The sequence below is a fragment of the Musca domestica genome, unplaced genomic scaffold (assembly GCF_030504385.1).
Source record: "Musca domestica strain aabys unplaced genomic scaffold, Musca_domestica.polishedcontigs.V.1.1 45, whole genome shotgun sequence".
Lineage (NCBI taxonomy): Eukaryota > Metazoa > Arthropoda > Insecta > Diptera > Muscidae > Musca > Musca domestica.
The window spans coordinates 622,138-648,997 of record NW_026712335.1 but is presented as its reverse complement, the minus strand read 5'-3'; the positions used below and the strand labels follow the sequence as shown (position 1 = coordinate 648,997).

The 26,860-nt window shown below is 36.1% G+C and overlaps 1 protein-coding gene across 1 annotated transcript; it reads left to right on the top strand.

Moving 5' to 3' along the window:
• Nucleotides 1-15,147: 15,147 nt before the first annotated feature.
• On the top strand, nt 15,148-17,489 carry LOC105261956 (uncharacterized). Its single transcript, XM_011295126.3, has 2 exons — nt 15,148-16,758; nt 17,348-17,489. The coding sequence occupies exons 1-2, from the start codon at nt 15,621-15,623 to the stop codon at nt 17,473-17,475; spliced, it is 1,266 nt and encodes a 421-aa protein (XP_011293428.3). The 5' UTR covers nt 15,148-15,620; the 3' UTR covers nt 17,476-17,489.
• Nucleotides 17,490-26,860: the final 9,371 nt, after the last annotated feature.

Below are 26,860 nucleotides of genomic sequence, written 5' to 3'. Positions count from 1 at the left end.
CACCTTGCTGGCGATAGCACGACTGGCGGAAATTACTCTTGAAATCCCCATGTCTTTGCTAATTTTTGATTGGATTCCTAACTGCGTTATCAGTGAGGTACATGTAGCGTTTTTTATTTATTTTTTTTATTTTTTTGGTGCCATGTTGATACGTTTTGTCCAGATAACGAACGCCATTCGCTGCTAATGGACATTTCTAATTCTCATTCGAAGTTGTTTCGAGTTCTCTGAAAGATGCCGAAATAATTTTTTTTTTGTAAAATCGATTTGAAAATATGGTCATGCACCTCGAAACATATTATAGGGCTACTTTTCAATAGCTATACGAAAGTTTATAGAAAACACACACCATTCAAAAAAATTGCATGAAAATCTTATTTGATTTCCTGAGGATTAGGGTTAATGTTTCCAGATTACACTGTGCGACAAACTTCAAATTTTCAATAATAAAAGAGAAAAATCCACAGCAGATTATGAAGATAGATGTAACAAGTTAAAAAGTATTAGTAGGTTTTTCTCGCTTCATTTCCAGCGCACAATGGCCACCGGATACCAATCCGTTGGACTATTGTGTCTGGAATATTTTGGAAAGCAAGGTTGGCACTAAAAAAATACCGGGAATGGGTCAAAATACCACAGAGCAACGTTCGGGCAGCATGTTTGAAGGCTATAATTCTTGCTAAAGGTGACCAATTCGATCAAATCTAAACTTATTCTGAAATTTAATTCTATTTCCGACATTTTTTGCTTTCATTCAATAAAATTAAAAAAAAATGTTAAATTTATGGCCTTTGACTTTGTTCCAGTTTTTTTTTATCTCATCCTGTAGGGTATAAATTTTGGTATGGGCAAAATTACAAGGAAATTGAACATTTATATCCTATTTTATGCGAAAACATATATTCCGTATACATCACAGATTTCTGGTTGAGATAAATATTTATAGATAGCAAGTTATACAGAATCGCTGATTTTATTCGCAAGTTATGACAGATGATTGAACATTTGAAGAGAGTTGGATGCTTATTTCGTTTTCTTTGACCGTTTTGTTTTTCAAAATCTTGAACTCTATGTGGGGGAGGTACCAGATTGAATGTTCCGATCTCCACCATCTACACAACAGACATTGTGCTAATGGGAACGTTGTGATGTGCAACGTCTGGATATTCTTGGATATTCAAAATTTCGACCCTTTGTGAGTAGGTACCAGAAGGAGTGGACCGATATATTCCATATGCATAGCAGATCTTGTGTTAGTAGAAATAATGGTATGTGTTAAATATGAATCGAATGCTTTTTTCGGATTTTATGATCGTTTTGATTATTCAAAACTTTGACCCTTTAGGGGGGGAGGTACCAGAAGGAGTGGACCGATATCTTCCATCTTAACACCAGGCCATGGGTTAATAAAAATATTGTGATGTGTGCATTTTGAAGACAATCGCACTCTTACACTCTTACTCGAGAGTTATCGGGCGCATCAGCCAGTCAGCCAGAGAGACAGACATAAGTACGGACGGACATCGCTTCATCGAATCCAAATTTCCTGAAACGGATTAGGTCCAAAAAGAGCTATCGTTATTTCGATGAGGCACGTTTTGGCCGTATCGAATGAAAAAGAGGGTATTTGGATGAGGGTAAAAAAATAAAAATACATTTAAAAGTTTTAAAGTTTGCGCAAAATTCTCCTACAAAACGTCATATTAGAAGGATGACTTCAAAGACAAAAAATATTCTGCAACAAATTTCAATATATGCTATCCAAGAAAAGAAAACTCTATTTCCATTGTACTTAATTTTTAATTTTTTATAGATTATTTATTTACGTCTTTTTCAAGTTACTGTAGGAAAGAAACATAAAATCAAATTTTAGACAGATAATGTCAAAAGAAGAAATATTCTATTCAAAATTTAACTATGGGTCTCAGAATAAACTACATATCTTGGTTTAATAGTTTTCAGTAAAATTATATTCAAAATTTATATAATGGGCAATTATGTTTTTACGGTTAATTTAATACGTTTTCATTCTGAGTCAAAATCGTCCTTCATACTTCCCGTTTTTGGGGAAAGTGTCAAAGGATGAAACATTCTACAGCAAATTTCATTCTGAGTTTCTAAACAAAAGAAATTTGTAAATTCAATGGGTACTGTAAAAAATATCACAAATTTTGGGCTTTCGACCAATTTGGCGCCCATTTTTCAAATTTGCTGTAAAATGTTCTTATAATATCACTTTCCAATATCCAGTCTGAATTATAGAAACTTCCAAGTGAATTTGATAGTACTCGCTTTGCAGATCAAAAGAGTTTGTTGCACCAAACCTATTTAAGATCTTTATAAATCCGTGAGCCTTGACCAAAGAGACCCCAATATTATGGAATTTATAAATTGATCACTTTTTCGTATAGTACCCATATTAAGATGAACTCCAATTATTAGTAGCAAACAAGTAAAAAAGTTATAAGTTCGGTCGAGTCGACCTTTGAATACCCTCCACCATTCGGAACAAAATATGGCAATTAAAAAAAAAAAATGAAAATTCAGTTAAAATCTTAAAACTACTGAATGTAGCCGTTATATTAGGGTCTATACGACGACGTGGACCTGCATAGGCAACTTTTGTCATAAGCCATTACAATATTCAAATTCGAAACATTAAAATACCGAATATAGGGATGTACGATTATATGGGGGCTATACCAAAACGTGGACCTGCACGGACAATTTTCTGTCATAAGCTGTAGTATCCCTTACAAACTTCAAATACCAAATTCGAAACAATTCCGGTGAATAATGTAGCTAAAATTATCAAAATATCGAATATCGGGAGGTACCGTTTTATGGGGGTCTATACAAAAGCGTGGACCAACATGACCCATTTTTATCAACCTACTTCATTTTGTTCGGACAGACGGATAGACGGGCAGGCGAACCGACGTCGCTAAATAGACATAGAATTTTATGCTGATCAAGAATATATATACTAAAATGTATATTTCGAGGTGTTACAAAGGGAATGGCAAACTGAATATACCCTCCATACTATGGTGGAGGGTATAAAAATATAATTTTCTTCCTTTTGTGACTTATGGTGAAATATGAGGAAGAATATTTTCGTCCTTGGCATTATCCGTCTAAAACGATGCTTTGTTGGGGAATTTTGCATAAGCTCAAATAGCGTTCGTCTTTAACTCTAAAAGTGAGTTTTTAGTATTTATGAATTCCTTCCAGTTAGAAAAGTTTTAGAGTTATGATTTCTTCTGACAATTAATAGAATATTTTGTAGTGTTTTAAAAATATTTTGAAAATAAAGACCAAAAATACCACTTTGGTGTCTCGTTTGAGGTTGAATATTTTTTACCAAAATAGTCAGCTATTCACAAATAATGTTTAAAGTATCTAATGGAATTTCAAGAAAATACAATACACATCAGGATATGTATGTAAAAAAAAAAAACATCAGACAGAGAATTCGAATAAAAAGCCATGAAGAGTAAAACGGCCCTTACAGTATATCTACAAAGCAAAAGCAAAAATATTCCTTAAAATGAATGAATGCCTTGGAAAAATACGAAATTTAAATGGAGGATAAAGGAGCGCCTCTACGTCCAATGATATAATATCCTATGTGAGTGTGTGTGTGTGCGTGTAAATGTATACATGTACATAATGAAGTAAAATTACAAGGACTCCCATACACCCCACTCCCCCGAACATAATGGCATGACAACAATTTTTGTGCACGTGCAAAGTTAAAACAGTGGCGTAGCCCCCAAAATTCTTTGCAAAGTTATGCCTCTTGGTGAGATGAAGCTACGTCAGTGAAATGCTTGTTGGCGCCGCAAGACATATATTGTTGGTATATTTTTAGCAAGAAATTCCTAAGACGACTAACGAACAACCCCCCCACAAGTGGTGGATGAGTTGTTTGCGTGATGCTGATCAAGAATATATATACTAAAATGTATATTTCGAGGTGTTACAAAGGGAATGGCAAACTGAATATACCCTCCATACTATGGTGGAGGGTATAAAAATATAATTTTCTTCCTTTTGTGACTTATGGTGAAATATGAGGAAGAATATTTTCGTCCTTGGCATTATCCGTCTAAAACGATGCTTTGTTGGGGAATTTTGCATAAGCTCAAATAGCGTTCGTCTTTAACTCTAAAAGTGAGTTTTTAGTATTTATGAATTCCTTCCAGTTAGAAAAGTTTTAGAGTTATGATTTCTTCTGACAATTAATAGAATATTTTGTAGTGTTTTAAAAATATTTTGAAAATAAAGACCAAAAATACCACTTTGGTGTCTCGCTTGAGTTTCAATATTTTTTACCAAAATAGTCAGCTATTCACAAATAATGTTTAAAGTATCTAATGGAATTTCAAGAAAATACAATACATCAGGATATGTATGTAAAAAAAAACATCAGACAGAGAATTCGAATAAAAAGCCATGAAGAGTAAAACGGCCCTTACAGTATATCTACAAAGCAAAAGCAAAAATATTCCTTAAAATGAATGAATGCCTTGGAAAAATACGAAATTTAAATGGAGGATAAAGGAGCGCCTCTACGTCCAATGATATAATATCCTATGTGAGTGTTTGTGCGTGTAAATATATACATGCACATAATGAAGTAAAAGTACAAGGACTCCCATACCCCACCCCCAAACATAATGGCATGCCAACAATTTTTGTGCACGTGCAAAGTTAAAACAGTGGCGTAGCCCCCAAAATACGTTGCAAAGTTCTGCCTCTTGGTGAGATGAAGCTACGTCAGTGAAATGCATGTTGGCGCCGCAAGACATATATTTTTGTATATTTTTAGCAAGAAATTCCTAAGACGACAAACGAACAACCCCCCACAAGTGGTGGATGGGTTCTTTGCGCGAGGGTATACAGAATTCGTAGAGGGTTGCCAAATGCCTAGAATTTTCTATGAAAAAACACTGAGCAACATTAAAGAAGAAAAACTAAGTAGATTGTTAAAGTAGAGCTAACATAGAAGCCATGTTTTGAAAGATTTTCATTAAAGCAAAGTAATCTAAAATAGAGGAGGGGCAAGTTCCCACCTCTTGCTCTACATTTTTTTGAAATTTTTGGAATTGAGATTCCTTGAAATCCTTACATTTTAGGTATATAGTGTCTTTGGCAATATATTAGAAAGCAATACGGGGATTATTTAGGGTCGAAAATTTTAACCCTCAAGCAATGCCTTTTTGATCCCTTTTTTTGAAAATATGGTTTTTTGAAATATGTTCTACAAAATTATTAATCATAAAATTCTACAATAGGTCCCAGAAGACATCAAACGTGTAAATCTTATCCAAACGCCAGAAATTCATAGATATTAAAAACACATTTTTGGGTTAAAGACGTACGTAAAAGACGAAAATATTCTTCATCAAAATTCATCCTATGTCGCCAAAGATAAATATGTTATATTTTCATGAAAGTTGTATATACAGGGTGAGATGAAAAAACTGCAACCAACTTCAGACTGCTGTCATTTCTAAGCCACTCGTCCGACAGCTGTTAAATTTATTCCAGTGACAGCTCATTATATTGTTTACAAGCGTACAAAAGCATTTTGGTGAAAATTTTCCAGAAAAAAAGTTATTCGTGATGGAATTCAAGCGTGATAGTGTGATTTCTTTATATTTGGCTGGAAAACCACAAGTGGCTATCGTTAGAGCACTCCAGCATTTAAATTTGAATAAATCTTCTGTGTCTCGTACCATCGCTCGTTACCGTGATACCGGTAGCGTAGCCACGTCCGATGTCCAGGAGGAAAAACAGCAACATCAGCAGAAATGGTTCGAAAAGTAAAGAAGCGTCTTGATCGAAAACCGCATCGCAGTGGCCGAAAAATGGCGAACGTATCGCAATATTCGATTCGGTAAATATTGAAGAAAGAGCTGGAGGTAAAGCAATTGAAAATCCAAAAAGTGCAAGAACTTACACCGCAACAAAACAAAAAATAGACTCAAAAGAGGTAAAGAGTTGCTTCGCTTGGCCGAAAGTGGTGAACTGCCGAATTTGAAAAAAATGATCTTGGTTACTTGCCAAAGAGGTCAGCTGAAAATATGCACCTTCGGTTGGCCACTAGAACTCAAGCGCCGGCCATGGTAATGGTGTGGGCCACCGTAACAGCCGATGGTCGCTCTTCGCTCGTATTAATGGACCGTGGCATCAGAATAAATGCCGAATATTATCGCGAAAATATTCTGGAGGGTGTATTTAAGCCTTAGCCACGCAAACATTTTGGCCGCAGACCTTGTACATTCCAACAGGACTAAGCACCATCGAACTCAGCATGCGCCACCCATGAATGGTTACAAAACGAAGTTCCCCGCTTCATTTCCCGCGCACAATGGCCACCAAATTCTTCTGATACAAATCCGTTGGACTATTGTGTCTGGAGTATAAAAAATACCAAAGTGTCGATCACCGCAAGCAAGCGCTTCGCCGGGTATGGGCCAAAATACCGCAGAGCAACATTCGGGCAGCGTGTGACGGTTTCATTGGCCGTTTGAAGGCCATAATTCATGCCAAAGGTGACCAATTCGAACAAATCTAAACTTATCCTAAAATTTTATGCTAAACCTCTTGTTGTTGCCTGCAATATTGCCGAAGACACGCTATTCCTAAAATGCACGGTTTCCATGGAATATTAATTCGAAAATTTCAAAAAAAGGGACGAGATGTCAATTTGTCCCCTCTTTTTGGGTTACTTTGCGAAGTAAACTTTTGATTTTTTTTTTAATTTTATGTTTTTTCTATTAATTTTCGTACAGCTCTAAAAGTAGCCCTTTAATATGTTTTGAAGGTCGTAACCATATTTTCGAATAGATTTTACTAAAAAAATATTTAGTATTTTTGAGGGAACTCGAAACTACTACAAATGACACCGAGAAATATCCATTAGCAACAAATAGCGATATCTGGCAAAAATTTATTAACAAAAAAACGCTACATGTGCCTCACTAATATTTTGACTTGCTACGATCCCATTTTTTCCGAAAAAGCACCAAAAAGACACCTTTGATGATTCGTTTGAGTGTTAAATATGTTGACCAAAATGATAATATTGTATACCTAAACTGCAAGGATACCAAGTAATCTTAAGGGGATAATTTCCAAAAAAACTTCACTTTCTATTTACTTTACTCTGTGATGAAAACACCGATACACGTGTTTTCTACTTTTTGGCTCTACTTTCACAAACCTACTGGGATTATTATTTCATTTATTTTCTAATATTTTGTAGTTGTGGGTAACTCTGCCTCAGTGTTCACAACTAACCGTTGTTGTTTTTGGAAACGAATTTCTTGAATGAAAATCCCCACTTTCTGCCGCACACAACTGTGTATGTATGTATGGATGGGTGTCCTGTACGCCCTAGGTCGCCCCTTAGTGGCCGTAGCATATTCAAATCCCAAACAAAAAATCATCCTGCGTCTTTGTATAGAACATAATTAAACGACTTTTTGCCTTAGAGCAGGATAACTTGCAGGACTTTGTTGTAGTAACTGAAATTATTGTGCCAATGTCTGAGGGTGGGTGGTTAGGTGGTAGACTGTATTGCTGCTCCATGGCTTCTAATACGGATGATGGTATTTCATATCAATTTTCATTAACAACCAGCAAACAGTGATGGTATTTGTTATTTTTTTATTCATCCAGCTGGCCAACAACATTGTCAGCTGTTCGATTTTTTGTTCTTTCGACCACCCCCTCTCTCTCTCTCTTTTTGCACTAAGGGTAGTTTATTGTTTATTTCCCTTGACAATGGCAGTGAGCATAGGAAGTGTATAGTGTAAATTAACAGCCATTGCCTAAAATTTGCATTTATTTAGGTACAAATTTTGCAGGTGTTTCAATGCGAAAGGACTTTGTTAATTTTATTTCTTGAGTTGTTGAAAAAAAGATTTATGGTATCAAAGAAAGGGGAAAATTTGGGGAATGACTCGTTCTCTCTATTTTGGTTACCCTGCGTTGTACAAAACTCCGACTTCTGCTTTTAACTCAACTTTCCTAATCTACTGGTTTATAAAAAATAAATAAATGTTGCCGTGTAATAATCAAAATGCGAATTTTGAAGTTTTTAACTATATAATGATATATGCAGATTTTAGGTACTATCTTTTTTTTGCGAAATTCCAAATTGCTACCCCATCCGATGCCTAGTGACAATGGTAATTTAAATGCGAAATTTCAAGATTCTTGTACTAAATGTACAGAACGGCAAATTACCTCATCAACGCCTAAAAAGAAACGTATAGGGATAGAATAGGGTTAGTGTGCCTAAGTTCGGCATGTCCCAGTAGTCGGCACTTTTTATTTTTAAGCCCAAATAAATGAAACTATTATAACTAAATGAAACTATTATAACTAAACCAACTTACATGGTTATGCTACTTCGTTCAGGTTGAACGAAAGCATAACAAGTGGAGAAAGATGTAAATGTTTATAAGTGCGGTTGTAAGATTTAGAAGACTTTCCAAAAGAATTTTAGCTTTATTTAATTCTTTGGTTCCTCTTCTATTGAGCTTACGATCTCGTCACTTGGGTAAAAAATGTTTTTTGTCATAGAAGTTATTTTTAAAATAACTTCTGGGGAGAATATCCCAGACAAAAACAAGGGAACTGATGAGGATTGGTGGCTCTTTCCGAAACCTAGATATTCCCTGCCTTACCCCCTGGTAAACATTACCATCGTTCTCCACTAATAAATAAATGTATTTTGTTTACTTCAAATATATTGTCAGCTATCTTTGTGTACCATTTCGCTAAGAAAAGATGATTTATTCTAATAAAAATTAAATTTTTGTCTGTGAAGGTCCTCAACAATTCATATTCTTAAGAAAAGTACAATAAAGGCGTCAAATCAGTTTACCTAAGCAAAATATTATATTTTAATGAATTAATTTATTATTATATGGCAAGTGGTGCCGACTACTGGCAAAAAAGCATTGTTTTAATAAAACTACAAATTTATAAAATTTAATAAAAACTTATTAAAATTTTATTTATTATTGAAAAAACTATACAAAATTTCGAATCTGAATAAATTAACTTTGTAATAATTGAAAAGTTCCACTCAGAATGGTGAGCGATTAAAAACTAAAAAAAAAATCCTAAAAGTGCCGACTACTGGTACACTTACCCTATTGAAATTTGGTTCTTAGGTAAAAAATACACAAAACTGCGTTCTTTAATTCTTTACTTTCAGAGCTAAGATTTTCAAATTTAAAGATTTCAGGTAAATTGGGGTATTTTTGAAGTTCGATACTAAAATACTGTTTTTTAAGCTCTCATACATATGGGACTACATGTCATTTAAAACGACAGATACGTGCTTTATTAAAATATTTGTTTCAGACCCCAGAGTTATGTTTTCGATTTTTTACAAAACCAATTTGTTCTTTAACAATAAAACACTTTTGTTTATATTTTTAAAATTCACTGTGCATCACTATTCAAGATCTTTTCCACTATTGAGTTTTTTTTTTTAGAAAATACTTGGAATAAATATTAACAAGTAAAAAAGCTGTAAGTTCGACCGGGCCACACTTTGAATAGCCTCCCCCATTTGGACAAAATTTGGAAATTTCCAAAAAGAGTAAATAAAGTAAAATCCGTTTAAAATAAATAAAAATAAATTATATGAAGACGTAGATTTGTATAGGCAACTACGAAATAAATATAAATACGAAACTTAAAAAATCCGGTGAATAATATAGCTAAAAATCATCAAAATATCGAATGTGGGGAGGTACCGATATATGGGGGCTTTGCGATAACGTGGGCCTGCATAGACAATTTTCTGTCAAAGACTGTAGTATCCATTACGAACTCTAAATACGAAGTTTTAAACAATTCCGGTGAAAATGTCGCTAAAATCGTTAAAATACAGAATATGGGGGGTACCGTTATATGGGGGCTATACGATATCATGGACCTATACAGACATTTATCTTCCCGGGATAAAGTGGTTAGAAAGAACATCTTATGTGAAGTCAATTGCTATATATAGTGAGAGTGATACTAGGAAAAATTGGGGGCATGAGAGATGTGATTATGTCGGAAGAGATAGAGAGAGAGAGAATTTACAGTAAGAGACTTTAACAAGTAAAAAAACAGCTAAGGTCGGCCGGGCCGAACTTTTAATAGCCTCCACCATTTGGAAAGAAAAAAATTAAAAAAAAAAAATCTGAAAACTACCACTTAAATAGAAACCGTTATATGGGGACTATACGAAGACCTATTTACGAATTTTTTTGTAATAGCAAAATAGGAATTTTGAAAAAGTTCCAATGAATAATGTTGCTAAAATTATTAAAAATATCGAATATCGAGAGGCACCGTTATATGGAGGATAAACGAAAACATGTACCTGCAAACGAAATTTTTTGTCATAGGCTGTAGTAAGCATTACGAACTTCAAACGCCAAATTTTAAACAATTCCGATGAATAATGTTGCTAAAATCCTCAAAATACCGAATATCGGGAGGTACCGTTATATTGGGGCTATACGAAGACGTGTACCTGTATAAACAATTTCATGTCATAGGCTGTAGTACCCATTATGAACTCTAAATACGAAATTTGAAACAACTCCGGTGAATATTGTTCCTAAAATCATTAAAATACCGAATATCGGGAGGTACCGTTATATGGGGGCTATACGACATCGTGGACCGATATACCATCTTCGAACCTGACCTGCCTGGAGACAAAAGACAGATCTGTGCAAAATTTCAGCTTCATATCTTGTTTCGTTTTGACTCTAGCGTGATTACAACAGAAATTTCCGCTGATCAAGAATATACAGGATGAGATAAAAAACTGCAACAAAGTCACACGGCATAATTTTTTATTTTTTTTTTTAAATTTTATTGAATGAAAGCAAAAATGTCGGAAATAGCATCAAATTTTAAAATAAGTTTAGATTTGTTCGAATTTGTCACCTTTGGCACGAGTTATGACCTTCAAACGGTCAAAACGTCACACGCTGCCCGAATGTTGCTCGGCGGTATTTTGGCCCATTCTCCACGAATCGCTGGCTTGAGATAATCGACACTTTAGGTTCAACCTTGCTTTTTAAAATAATCCAGACACAATAGTCCAACGGATTGGTATCAGGAGATTTTGGTGGCCATTGTGCGCTGGAAATTAAGCGAAGATGCTCATTTGTAACTAATCTTGGGTGGAGCGTGCTGAGTGCGATGGTGCTGTTGTGAGTCCTGTTGGAATGTCCAAGGTCTGCGGCCAAAATGTTTGCATGCCCAGGGCTTTAATACACCCTCCAGAATATTTTCGCGATAATATTCTGCATTCATTCAGATGCCACTTTCGATTAATACGAGCGGAGAGCGACCATCGGCTGTTATGGCAGCCCACACCATTATCATGACCGGCGCTTGAGTTCTGCTGGTAAATTTTCAGCTGACCTCTTTGGCAAGTAAACACGATCTATTTGTTTGTTTACAAACTCCTGGACAACGAAAGTTTTCGCATCGGAGAAAAACAAATTCGGCCAAACGAAGCGAGACTACATTTGAGACTACATTCTTTCCGTTGTGGTGTAAGTTCTTGCACTTTTTGGAATTTGAGCTCATTTTTCAATATTTCCCGAATGGAATATATGTTCAGCTCACGAGCCATTTTTCGGCCACTGCAACGCGGGTTTCGATCAAGTCGCTTCTCTACTTTTCGAACCATTTCTGCTGATGTCTTCTGTCCACTTCCTTGACGTCGGGCTACGCTATCAGTATCACGGTAACGAGCAATGGTATGAGACACCAAGATTTATTCACATTTTAATGCTGGAGTGCTTTAACCATAGCCACTTGTGGTTTTCGATCCAAATATTAAGAAATTACACTACACCGCTTGAATTCCATCGCGAATAACTTTTTTTCTGGAAAATTCTCACCAAAATGCTTTTGTACGCTTGTAAACAATATAATGAGCTGTCACTGGAATAATTTTAACAGCTGTCGGACGAGTGACTTAGAAATGACAGCAGTCTGAAGTTGGTTGCAGTTTTTTCATCTCAACCTGTATGTACTTTGTGGGGTCTAAAATGGATATTTCGAGGTGTTACAAACGGAATGACAGACTTAACATACCCTTCCTACTATTTATGGTGGAGGGTATAAAAAGTAATAAGGAATTCGCACCACTTCGGTCCCTCTGGGCCACCCTATACATATATGCTCATCATTGTCATCTGCCTGAATAGAAATTCCATCTGAAATCAAATTCAAGCAACTGTTCATAAAAACGAATTGAAAAAGTAAATTCAAAATAAGTGCAAATATTGATCTGAAGAGAGAGAATTAATTTCGAAAATTGAAGAACGACTGCAGAAACAAATGTCTACAATCACTGCTCTAAGCAAATTCCGTACATGTGTAAAGTGTGTGTGTGTATCTGCATGTAATTCAAATGACACATGTTCAAATAAACTAGACATTTTTAGCGATCCGACGATACAACTAACAATCGGACAAATTACCCTCCACCAAAGGTATAGAATATTTTGAAACACACACATATACCATGTGCAATGTTTGCGTAAGGATTACACGACAAATGTGCGATATTTTCTCAATCACACCACAAACATACAAAAACACTTGCGGCAACATGCAGCTAGAGGATGCTTTGCAGAGCCTTTTTCAATACAAATTCGTTGTTGGAACGAAAGACTTGTAAACATTTGTGTTTTATTTACCCAAGAGCCACTTCTCTTGTTTCATGCGATATATTGTGCGTCTGACTTGAAATATTGAAATATGTTGAGATTTTCAAAAAATCGATTGGAAAAGAGTTCGAGAGGGGAAGTGTTTGCGCTAACGTTACAGTGTGCGACGGAAAGTGGAGGATGAGTACAACTAAGTTTTGTAGAGTGGTTTTTATACCCTCCACCATTCCATGGAGGGTATATTAGCTTTGTCTGTAACTCCTGGAAATATTTCGAATAACCCTACAAAGTATATATATATATATATATATATATATATATATATATATATATATATATATATATATATATATATATATATATATATATATATATATATATATATATATATATATATATATATATATATATATATTCTGGATCAGCGTAAATTCTAAGACGACCTAGTAATGTCCGTCTGTCCTCATTTCTGTTGCAATCACGCTATCTTCGAACGAATTGAGATAGAAAGCTAAAATTTTGAATACATGCATAGTTTACCGGCAGGCAGGTTAAGTTCGCAAATGAGTCATGTAGGACCACGTTTTCGTATAGCACCCATATAATGGTACCTCCCCATATGCGGCATTTTGATGATTTTAGAGACATTATTCAGCGGAATTGTTTCAAATTCGGTAATTGAAGTTCGTAATGGGTACTACAGCCCATGGCAGGAGATTGTATATGCAGGTCCACGTCTTCGTATAGCCCCTATATAACGCTACCTTCCGATATTCGGTATTTTCATGATTTTAGCCACAGTATTTACCGGAATTATTTCAAACTTCCTATTTGAAGTTCGTAATGGATACTACAGCCTAAGACAGAAAATTGTCTGTCCAGGTCCTCGTCTTCGTATATCCCCATATAACGGTACCTCCCGATATTCGGTATTTTGATGATTTTAGCGACATTATTCACCGATTTTTTTTAAATTTTATTCAATGAAAACAAAAAATGTCGGAAATAGCATCAAATTTTAAAATAAGTTTAGATATGTTCGAATTGGTCACCTTTGGCACGAATTATAGCCTTCAAACGGTTAATGAAACCGTCACACGCTGCCCGAATGTTGCTCTGTGGCATTTTGGCCCATTTCCGGTGAAGCGGTTGCTTAATGGACACTTTTGTAATTTTTCAGTGCCAATCTTTCTTTTCAAAATACTCCAGACACATAATCTAACGGATCGGTATCCGGAAATTTTGGTGGCCATTGTGTGCGGCCAAAATGTTTGCGTGCCCAAGGCTTTAATATACCCTCCAGAATATTTTCGTGATAATATTCGGCATTTATTCTGATGCCACGGTCGATTAATACGAGCGGAGAGCGACCATCGGCTGTTATGGCGGCCCACACCATCACCATGGCCGGCGCTTGAGTTCTGGTGGCCAACCGAAGGTTCACATTATCAGCTGACCTCTTTGGCAAGTAAACACGATCATTTTGCTTGCTTACAAACTACTGGACAACGAATGTCTTCTCATCGAAGACGGAGAAAACCAAATTCGGCAGTCCACCACTTTCGGCCAAGCGAAGCAACTCTTTCGCTGTTTTGAGTCTATTTTCTTTCTGTTGCGGTGTAAGTTCTTGCACTTTTTGGAATTTTCATGGCTTTACCCCGAGCTCATTTTTCAATATTTGCCGAATGGAATATTGCGATATGTTCAGCTCACGAACCATTTTTCGGCAACTGCGACGTGGGTTTCGATGAAGTCGCTTTTTTTACTTTTCGAGCCATTTCTGCTGATGTTGTTGTTTCTGCTGTTCCGCCCAATTCCTTGACGTCGGGCTACGCTCCAGTATCATGTAAATGGTAACGAGACACAAAAGATTTATTCACATTTAAATGGTGGAGTGCTCTAACGATAGCCACCTGCGGTTTTCCAGCCAGATATAAAGAAATCACACTACCACGCTTGAATTCCATCACTAATCACTTTTTCTGGAAAATTCTCACCAAAATGCTTTTGCACGCTTGTAAACAATATAATGAGCTGTCACGGAGATAATTTTAACAGCTATCGGACGAGTGATTTAGAAATGACAGCAGTCTGAAGTTGGTTGCAGTTTTTTCATTTCGCACGGAAACGTTTGCAAACGTTTACATTTACATATTTTGTAGAGGGCCAATGATATCTTCTGAAGAAATTCCGCACCAAACAGTATTCTTTACTTGACGTTAGTTCGGACAGTTTTTATTTTTTTCTTGGGTGGAAGCGTGTCGTGCAAAAATTCATTCTTTGCCAATTTGAAAATTTACGTTTTTCTGGAAATTTTAATAAAATCACTGCAATTGACCACACTCGTCGCAGCAGAGCAGCTATACACAATACTCAAAAAAGTACCTAATGGGACAATCTCTCCCGCTCTCTTTCATTTAGTAGCTTAAATGACTCCGGTGCATTAACACGGCCAACTTAGATCGAAACACTCAATATGGCTGCAAGTCATTGTTTCGATAGAATCGCTTCAAACGATGATGTGATGATTTACATTTATAACTTTTTGAACTTTGGCGATCAACTGAGACTGGCAAAAGTCAATGCAGATCTGGGCCGAATATTTCGCCATCACATATGGCCAATGGATTATGACCAATTGAAGCTCATTGAGTTCGATGACGTATACATAGTATCGAACGGAACAACGGACACAGATCGTAAATTGCTTCCGACACGTTTTGATCTCTTGTCATTTCTGCATTTTTATGGCGACAGTGTGAGCGAATTATCTACAGACCTCACGGTGCTGCCAGTGTCATTTCTACGAAATGTTGTCAATTAAATTGCCATGTAGCGAACGGCGGCGGTTCCATTGGTGAGCTAGTAAGTAGATTGCCAGATCTAGAGGATCTACAAATGGATTTTGATGAGGATCAGCCAGGGGCAAAAATCCAGATATTGTTACGCCTTGTAAAACTGAAAACACTACGACTACGACATATTACTGTTTCGTTGAAAGCTTTTTGGAAAATTGCCACTCAACTTCCTTTGGAAATTTTGGAGTTAGGGCTTTCCCCGCAGATATCAGCACGCTCACATTCTCTTAAGCCTCATGGCCAAAATTCCGCCCTTAGGGAACTAACCATAAGCGAACAGCGTATTGATAATAAAATGCTTACGCTTTTGAGTAAGTTTGAAAATCTGGAAGTGTTAACCATTTCATTACGAGGTAGATTCTCAAGTGAAATGCTGGCTCTACAAAAACTCAACCGGTTGACAATAGAATACAGCGATTTTAGCTTAATGTCCTACCTAAAGTTACCACCAAATCTTGAGACACTCCACCTGAGACATTGTGCGGAACTATCCCTTGACGAATTACAACAATTCCTGCATGAGCATTCCAAGCCCCGGCTAATTGAATTTGTCTCTGTCGGAACTCCGTTTGGAATTAAAACAATTCGAGATATACAAATTTCCTCCCATCTACAGAGGCTCGACATCGAAGGCCTTGATATGGACCAATTTCGTGAGCCATTTGCAAAGAATTCTGCATTACAGAATCTCTCATTACACCCGAGTACAGGTTTTATCATCGGCATTAATTTCATAACGATTCGCTCACTTAAGTTTTGCCAAAACCTGCACACCCTCGATATGGCTGGCCAACATTTGGCGTTGGACACCCTTCTAAATTTACGGAATTTACAGAGAATATCTCTTCATCTCATCCTGCCAAATCAATGGTTTTATTTAATGAGCATATTGCAAGAATTGCCTTTATTACGGTACATAAAAGTCCAACAAATCAGGTCTTCGGACTCAATACCACCGCCACCCGTCATGACAAACATTGAAAATCTCATGATTTTCAATTTGGTATCATGCGATGAAGCGACACTAGGTTTCTGGTTCGATATGTTCTCCATCAATCCGCAACTGCAATTGCATCTGTCCGTCCACCTGGAGAGTTGTACGGATGTCCATCGTCTAATCCATCATGAGAAATTCCCAAAACTTTTGCGGAAAATACAAATATGTGGATTTACACTGGGTAAGTTAAACGGACGGATTGAAGGGTGATTTTTTAAGAGCTATTAGAAAGTTAAGAAAAAGCAAGCTATACAGGGTGAGATAAAAATATTTAATATTTTTTTTAATAATTTTTAAATTTTTTTGAATGAAAACAAAAAATGTCGGAAATAGCATCAAATTTTAGAATAAGATTAGATTTGTTCGAATTGGTCACCTTTGGCACGAATTATGGCCTTCAAACGGCCAATGAAACCGTCACACTCTGTCCGAAAGTTGCTAAGGGCTTGCTTGAGATGATCGACACTTTGGTATTTTTTAGTGCTAACCTAGCTTTCCAAAATACTCCAGACACAATAGTCCAACGGATTGGTATCCGGAGATTTTGTTGGCCATTGTGCGCTGGAAATGAAGCGAGGAACCTCATTTTCCGACATTTTTTGCTTTCATTCAATAAAATTCAAAAAAGAAAGGTAAAAATTATTGCGTTTTACTGTGTTGCAGTTTTTTTTATCTCACCCTGTATATATGTAAAATTTAAAAATTATGGCAGCTGACTTTCTTGCATTTTTTTATCTCATCCTATATGTATTTATTTCTTTTTTTCGCAGACTGCAGAAAATTGAGGAGCGACTTCGACGCAACTATGAGTAGTATCAAATATACTATAATAGATTATTCACGACAATACCCTGCAGAATTAAAATGCAATGTGATATTATCCAGAAATAAAGTTTGAATTCTCCAAAAACATTTATTTATGCTGTTCTGGTTTTATGTATAAAAAATGACCACTAGTTACGTAAGAACACATGTGGGAAGGTTGACACCCCATAGAATGAAAGGGTGGGATAAGGGTCTTGATAGGGAGTACTTTCAAGTTTTTCAATTGTCTGCAAAAATTACCGCTCAACTTTGGAAACCTTTAATTTGAGACGTAGTGAGTACTAAAAGGGTCCGAAAAAATACTAAGTGGTACTAAATTCGGTATGTGCGGAAGGGATGGAATTGGAAATCCGAATTTGATAATAAGGTCACGGAAAATATGTCCTACAAAACTACGCAAAATACTTAATTAAATTTGATATTTGTCGATGGAATAGAGCGGGAAATCTGGAATTTGAAGGAACGTCTTTGATGCTGGTAGGAAGAACGAACCCAAGTAGGGTTTTCCAAATTCGAACAATTAGCTTTGAAAAAGTACTAAAATGCACTAAATTTATTGCCCGAGGTAAAATCTGCGTTTTGCGTTTGGGAAGTAGGCTGGATACAGAGACTTGTGTTTTGAAAATATTTGCCAAGTTACCAAAATTTGCTCCAATATGGTTTTGAGTGAACGGCGGGAGCTGCAAACATTTTGAAATATAATGTTGGTGTCGCTACTGAATGGTACTGAAAAAATAAAAAGCCGGCTTTTGGAATTGAGCATAAAAATTACTTGATTCTACATGAAATCATTTTGGCACTTTTTGTGCGCCTGGTGGAGGTTTTAGAAATTCTTACAAACTGAAAAAAGTAATAAATTTAAAAAAAAGTTAAGAAGTATCGGTCGATTTTGCCGATAGATGTATACCCTCAGCCAATGTTTGATCATTTAAAAATATTTTGACTTCTCTTATGATTATTGTAACTCTTGACCCTCTACGGAGCGTGTTTTAAAAGAATGGACCAGAATTGTTAATTTTGTATCGGACATAAACAAATATGATATAAATATAGCGTCGTGCCAGGTTTGGACTATCTTGGTAACTTCCTTCACTTTACATGAGATATTTGATAATTTTTAGAAAATGTTAAAATGTGCGTGACTTACCAGATATATTCGACCGAAGTATTCTATTTTTATGCTTCATCTAATATTAATATTCTAATATTATAAGAAAATCGAACATTTATAGCCAATTTATGGGAAATAATAAATTCCATATTCATCACAGGATTCTGGTTGAGAGATATATAGATATAGCAAGTTATAGAGAATCGCTGAGTTTTTTTGTAATTTATGACAAATAAAAGTGCATAGAAAATTGTGACTCTATGTGGGTGAGGTACCAGAAGGGGTTCGCAGATATGTAGCATCTTCACCACAGATCTTGTATTAGCAAAAATGTTTGTATGTGTGAAATATGAGGAGAGTTGGATGCTTATTCCGTTTTTTTACGTGTTTTTTTTTGTTTTTCAAAATCTTGAACCCTATGTGGGGCAGGAAGTAAAAGAAATGGTCCGGTCTCTACAATCTTTATAACAGATCTTTGTGTTGATTGAAATATTGAGGTGTATCAACTCTTGAACGGAATCGGATATTAATTTCGTTTTTCATGAGCTTCGTGGATATTTAACATTTTGAGCTTTTGTGGGGCAGGTACTTCTTGTGGAGTGGACGCATATTGTCCATTTTCACATCTGACCTAGCACTGATGCAAATATTAGGATTTGCAAAATTGGAGCAACATTAGGTTATTGCTTGCCTTTTTTGCAGAAAAAAAAATATATTTTTTGAAAAATTTGATCTTTTGTGGGGGTGGTACCAGAAGGAGTTGACCGATATATTTCATCTTACCACCAGATCTTGGGTTTATAAAAATATTGGGATGTGTGTAATTTGAAGACAATCGGATACTTACATCACATTTTATAAGATTCTATTATAAGTATAGTATTCATACATTACTTATAAATAAATCATCCATAAATAGAGAATAAAAAACAAAATAAAATAAAAATCTCGATAACAAAAAAAAAAAAAAAACGTTTCCGAACATGTGGGTTTTTTAAACTGGATGAGTAATAATTATAAGCAACATTTGCTAAAGATGATTGTGTTTTGTTTGTTTTAAGCAGTTGTGGTCTAACGTGGCCCCTCGACGGAAGTGGCGCAAATAAATAATTATTGGGATCTGGTGCATAGCGACCTTCCAAGCTTCCAAGCTTCTAAGTGAAATATGTTGTAGAATATTTCCTACTTTAGTATTTTTGCCTAAAATGAAAATTGAAGTTACTTGAGAAGGGGGAGGAAAATATTTTCAACAAATGACGAAATATTTTTGCAAATTTGAAACAAAAATTGATGACACTTTTTTAAAGGTTTATATTGAGTATACCTATTTCTTTTGTTCACAGACTCGTAATGAAATTTGATCGAGAATATTTCTTTCCTTGACACTCCCCCAAAAAAATGAAATGTTATGGGAGATTTTGAATTTGAGTAGAACCCTATTAAATTACAACTAAAAAACATCAACACACATTTTTCACTTACAATATATACTTTTGAAATGTAAATTTCTTGAAATCTATTGAGACTAGTTATATGGTTTCTTCCGAAATTTATAGTGAATTTGGTGTAGAATATTTCCTCCATTTACACTTTTTGCCTAAAATGAAATTTTAAGTTACTTTCATGCATCAATTCGAAAAAGAACGAGGAAAATGTTGTCAAAAAAAGACAAAATATTTTCGTAAATTTCTAATCAAAATTGATGACACGATTTTAGAGGTTTATATTGAGTACACCTATTTCTTTTGTTCAGAGACTCGCAAAGAAATTTGATCAAGAATATTTCTTTTTTTGACATTCCCCCAAAATATGAATTTTACTTAGTCTTTAGTTTACTCTCAGGCATCAACTCAAAAAGAACTTGAAAAATATTGTAAAAAATAATACTAAACATTTACGCAATGTTCAAACCAAAATTGATGACCCTTTTTGAACGCTAATATTAAGTATACCAATATCTTTTGTTCAGAGACTCACAATGAAATTTGATCAAGAATAATTCCTCCTTTGAATCATTCCCCAAAAAATTAAGTCTTAGAGGAGATTTTGACTTTTTTGGCGTAAAAACGTAAACATATAATTTTTACTTGCAATAAATTTAATTTGGAATGTATTTTTCTCAAAAACCATTACACCTAGATATGTAGTTTATTCTGAGATTTATGGTTATATTTGGTATAGAATATTTCCTCCTTTAGAAGTTTTTTCCCGAAATGAAACTTTTGTTACATTCAGCCGTTAACTCGAAAAAAGAACGAGGAAAATATAATTAAAAAAATTAAATTTTTTTAATTTTAAAACCAAAATTGATGGCACTTTTTTAAGGTTAATATTAAGTATTCCAAATTTCTTTGTTCAGGGACTCACAATGAAATTTGATCAAAGATAATTCCTCCTTTGAGTCTTTCCCCAAAAAATTAAGTCCTAGGGGAGATTTTGACTTGGAATGGATTTATGTTAAATTTTGGCGTAAAAACATATAATTTTTACTTGCAATAAATTTAATTTGGAATGTAATTCTCTCAAAAACCTTTACTCTTAGATATGTAGTTTATTCTGAGATTTATAGCGAAATTTGGTGTCGAATATTTCCTCCTTTAGAAGTTTTTTCCCAAAATGAAATTTTATGGTACTTTGAGGTGTCAACTCAAAGAACAAAAATTTGAGGAAAAAATATCAAAAAAAAAAAAAAAAAAAAAAAATGAAAATATTTTTATTTGTTTCTTTTTTTTTGGGAATATTTTTTGATATCCATAGTATATTGAAATTTCTTGTCTTTGGTGACTCATAGTCATGAGGAACTTTTTTGTCTTTGATGTCGTCCTACTAAAATGATGCTTTATAGGGGATTTTCTTATAAACTCGCACAAAGTACGGCTAAAAACCTAAACCTAAAATGTGTTTTTATTTTATTTTTGAATATCTCACTTTTAGGTAGAAGGTAGACTTTTGAAGTCTTCTGTGACCTACAGGTTGAGATGAAAAAACAGCAACCAACTTCAGACTGCTGTCATTTCTAAGCCACTCGTCCGCCAGCTGTTAAAATTATTCCAGTGACAGCTCATTATATTGTTTACAAGCGTACAAAAATATTTTGTTGAGAATTTTCCAGAAAAAAAGTATTCATGACGGAATTCAAGCGTGATAGTGTGACTTCTTTATATTTGGCTGGAAAACCACATGTGGATATCGTAAAAGCTCGACAGCATTTAAATGTGAATAAATCTTTTGTGTTTCGTACCATCGCTCTTTACCGTGATACTGGTAGCGTAGCCCGACGTCAAGGAAGTGTATGGAAGAACGCAGCAACATCAGCAGAAATGTTTCGAAAAGAAAAGAAGCGACTTGATCGAAACCCGCGTCGCAGTGGCCGAAAATGGCTCGTGAGCTGAACATATCGCAATATTCCATTTGGCAAATATCGAAAAATGAGCTCGGGGTAAAGTCATTGAAATTCCAAAAAGTGCAAGAACTTAAACCGCAACGGAAAAAAAGACTCAAAAGAGCTAAAGAGTTGCTTCGCTTGGCCGAAAGTGGGTGAACTGCCGAATTTGGTTTTCTCCACACCGATAAGAAAACATTCGTTGTTCAGCAGTTTGTAAACAAACAAAATGATCGAGTTTACTTGCCAAAGAGGTCAGCTGAAAAATGTACACCTTCTGTTGGCCACCAGAACTCAAGCGCCGGCCATGGTGATGGTGTGGGCCGCCACAACAACCGATGTTCGATCTCCGCTCGTATTAATCGACCGTGGCATCAGAATAAATGCCGAATATTATCGCGAACATATTCTGGAGGGTGTATTTAAGCCTTGGGTACGACCTTGGACATTCCAACAGAACTCAGCACCATTGCACGCGCCATCTAAGAATGATTACAAAATGAGTTCCTCGATTCATTTCCAGCGCACAATGGCCACCAAAATCTCCGAATACCAATCCGTTGGACAATTGTGTCTGGAGTATTTTGGAAAGCAAGGTTGGCACTAAAAATTACCAGTGTCGATCAAGCAAGCGCTTCACCGGGAATGGGCCAAAATACTGCAGAGCAACATTCGGGCAGCGTGTGACGGTTTCATTTGCCGTTTAAAGGCCATAATTCATGCCAAAGGTGACCAAATCGTACAAATGTAGACTTATTCTAAAATTTGATGCTATTTTAAGCTTTCATTCAATAAAATTAAAAAAGTAAAAATTATGGTGTTTGACTTTGTTGCAGTTTTTTTATCTCACCCTGTATTTTTAATATGTTTGAACTTCTGTTGGGAGGGGTATAAAAATCGCAAAGTTAAGGCATAATATTTCCAAAATTACAAGGTATCCAAAAAATGTTGGTTTCACTAAATTTCCATTAACAGCAGTTATTTCATTAGCCACATAGGCGGTGTAACTCTTGTCCAGTCCCCACTTCATGTTAATGTGATAATCAAGAATAAATAATACAAAACACAACTGTGTTGTTGTTTTTTCTGATCTGTTCTGTTCTGAGCGGAAAGCAATTAGTAAGACAAACGCTGTTTAAACGCTGTGCATCTCGAGAATATTTTATTAATCAGAAGAAAATATGACCAACGAAACAAAGCGAACAATGTCTCAACTCAACAGGGAAATCGCCATCGAAAGTACTGCCGACATAATCCTCTCGAATATTGAAATATTGCGTTTGATTTTCGAATTACTTGATTTTCCAAATCAATTGAAATTCGCCACAGTCTGTGCGCATTGAAACCCTTCTATCGTCGATACATTTCGAAATTAACCTTCCCGAAACTCACCTGTGTAAACTGTGGCAATATAGGCGTGAAAGTCTTGCAACGGGAGAACCTGCGACTTAGTCTAAGCGAACTGATTATTTTCTACAAATCTATGGTGAAGATGTGAACATCCTGAAATTGGAACATTTTGCGACCTTTGACACGGCCATGTGTCCAAATCTTACCGCCATGACATTAAGTCACATGATCGTAGGCACCGAGGATTTGGAGAGCCTAAGTAAAAACTGTCCTCAGCTGCAGTCGCTTGAAATCTATGGTTGTTGTAATCGAAATCATGGTGAGCTACGCATTGGCCAAGACCTGCGTCTGGAAGTGCTCAGAAAAATGACCCAGTTGCGAGTGTTTTCGTTGAAAAAATCCGTTGAATTTCCGGTGAAGAACAATCGTTTATCTCAAATAATGACACACATACAATCGCAATTTCATCAGCTGACATCGCGCTTGGTATCGCTTGCCGAGGATCCGGCTTTAATTGAATGGATGGATGGTGATCAGCCTCATTGCCGCCTCGAGGAGTTGCACATCTATGGACCATTCCAAAGCATTTATGTCCACTGGAATTTAAACACATATCCTGTGGATGTTTCCCAACCTCCACACCCTAAGTCTTATCGTCACGGATAGCGTCAACAGCGATGTGCTCCATACCCTCGCTGCCTGCTGTAAAAATCTCCAGAAATTGAACTTCAGACACACACAATTTGAGGCAATTCCATGTTTTTCGATTTTAAGCCGCCTCAGAGAATTGTCGTTTTTTTGTTGCAAAGGATTGTCGTACGACAACCTCAGGGAGATACTCAGTGAATGCAATTGGAGAAGTTTTCATCGACCTACACCAAATATCATGGACTATTTCATTATTATTTGTTTCGCCCACTCTGAAACGATCAACATTGATGCATTTCATTCGTTTGGTTTCGTTCCTCGTAATCTTGGGCGCCATAGAAATGGCAGTGGATCAGATTTGATGTTTTTCCTGTTTCAAACTTACCTGATATATAAGTTTTTAGTAACAAAATTGAAAATGTATATATCTACAGGGTGATATAAAAAAACTACAACAAAGTCAAACGCCATTATTTCTACGTTTTTTTTTTTTTTTTTTTTTTTTGAATGAAAACAAAAAATGTCGGAAATAGCATCAATTTTAGGCTAAGTTTAGATTTGCTCGAATTGGTCGCCTTTGGCACGAATTATGGCCTTCAAACGGCCAATTAAACAGTCACACGCTGCCCGCTGGCCTAGTGTTGCTTTGCGGTATTTTGGCCCATTTCCGGTGAAGCGCTTGCTTGAGGTGATCGACACTTGGTATTTTTAGTGCCAACCTTACTTTCCAAATACTCCAGACACAATAGTCCAACGTATTGGTATCCGGAGATTTTGGTGGCCATTTGTGCGCTGGAAATGAAGCGAAAGAACCTCATTTTGTAACCAACCATTCTTGGGTGGCGCGTGCTGAGTGCGATGGTGCTGAGTCTGTTGTTGTCCAAGGTCTGCGGCCAAAATGTTTGCGTGCCCCAAGTCTCGGGATTCGGGATTTATTCTGATGATGGTCGATTAATACGAGCGGAGAGCGACCATCGGCTGTATATGGCGGCCCACACCCATCACCATGGCCGGCGCTTGAGTTCTGGTGGCCAACCGAAAGCTGCACATTTCAGCTGACTTCTTTGGTAAGTACCACGTCATTTGTTTGTTTACAAACGGTTAGACAATGAATGGTTTTCTCATCGGAGACGGAGAAAACCAAATTCGGCAGTTCACCACTTTCGGCCAAGCGAAGCAACTCTTTAGCTCTTGAGTCTATTCTCTCTGTTGCGGTGTAAGTTCTTGCCCTTTTTGGAATTTCAATGGCTTTACCCCGAGCTCATTTTTCAATATTTGCGAATGGAATATTGAGATATGTTCAGCTGACGAGCCATTTTCGGCCACTGCGACGCGGGTTTCGATCAAGTCGCTTCTTTACTTTTCGAACCAATTCTACGGGCTACGCTACCAGTATCACGGTAACGAGCGGTGGTACGAGACACAAAAGATTTATTCACATTTAAATGCTGGAATGCTCTAACGATAGCCACTTGTGGTTTTCCAGCCAAATATAAAGAAAGCACACTATCACGCTAATTCCATCACGAAAAACTTTTCTTCTATGAAATTCTCATCAAAGCTTTTGTTCGCTTGTAAACAATATGTCACTGGAACATTTTTACAGCTGTCGGACGAGTGGCTCAGAAATGACAGCAATCTGAAGTTGGTTGCAGTTTTTTCATCTCACCCTGTATATGAGAGCTACATCCAAATGTTAGCCGTTCTCAATAAATCTGGCAAAGGTATTTCCGAGTTTTATAAGATATCTGGTACCAAATGTAATTGTTGTCGAATGCGTATTACGAATGTGAGGGACTTAAACATAAAATCAGATGAAAAACTATATGGGAGCTATAACTATATCTGAACCGATTTTCCCGAATTCGACTCTAATTACTTCTAGACTGAATTCGTTTGATATACCAAACTTTAGGAGTTTTGGACTGATAGTGGCCATTTGATGCACAATTTAACCGAAATCGTTTGAAGATATAAAGGGAGCTATATCCAAAATTGGACCGATCATGATAAAATTTGGCAGAGGCATTTCTATATCTGATATCTGGTACCAAAGAACATTGTTGTGGAATGCATATTACGCTTGTGAGGGACTTTAAACCCCAAATCGGATAACACATATATATGGGTGTTATATCTATATCTTAACCGATTTACACCAAATTTGAAGTACTGGTTTCTAGGTTAAATTCAGTCGTAATTGCCCACATTTAGTCAATTTGGGCTGATATTAGCTATTTTGTGAACAATAACCTGATATCGGATATATATATATATATATATAGGAGCTATATCTTAGTTCGAACCGATCTCGATAAAATTTGACAGGTATGTTCGAGCAGGTATGTTCGACAGGTAAATATGATTTTTGGAGTGCATATTACGCATGTGAGGGACTTTAAACCCCAATCGAGTGAAACATATATGTTGGAGCAATAGCTATATCTGAACCGATTTTCTCCAAATTTGATGTACTTGCTTTAATTCGGTGGGATGTGCCGAAATCCAGGTAATTGGATTTATATTGGCCATTTGGTGCACAATTAACCCGAAATCGGTTAAAGATATATGTGAGCTATATCTAAATCTGATACGATTATTACCAATTTCAATTGGTTCATCCTTGGACCAAACAATAAATAACTTCATCACAATCGGATAATAAATGCGACCTGCATTTTGTCCACAAGAATACATGGACGGACAGACGGACTGACATTTCCCCTAAATTGCTTACCTTTTACGTTTACCCGACAATAGTCATAGACAAATGAAATATAGACAGCGAAAAGTTAGTTTTGTCTTTTATCCAGGTGGCTCTCATCATGTTTGTTTAGTCAACATGCTGATTTACGCGTTCAACCCCAGGCGACATCGAAAACACATTTTACGTTTTTCATGAATTTCATTGAATTTTTCGACATCGTCACATACTTTCACATTTCTTTTATTATGGAACGATTTTTA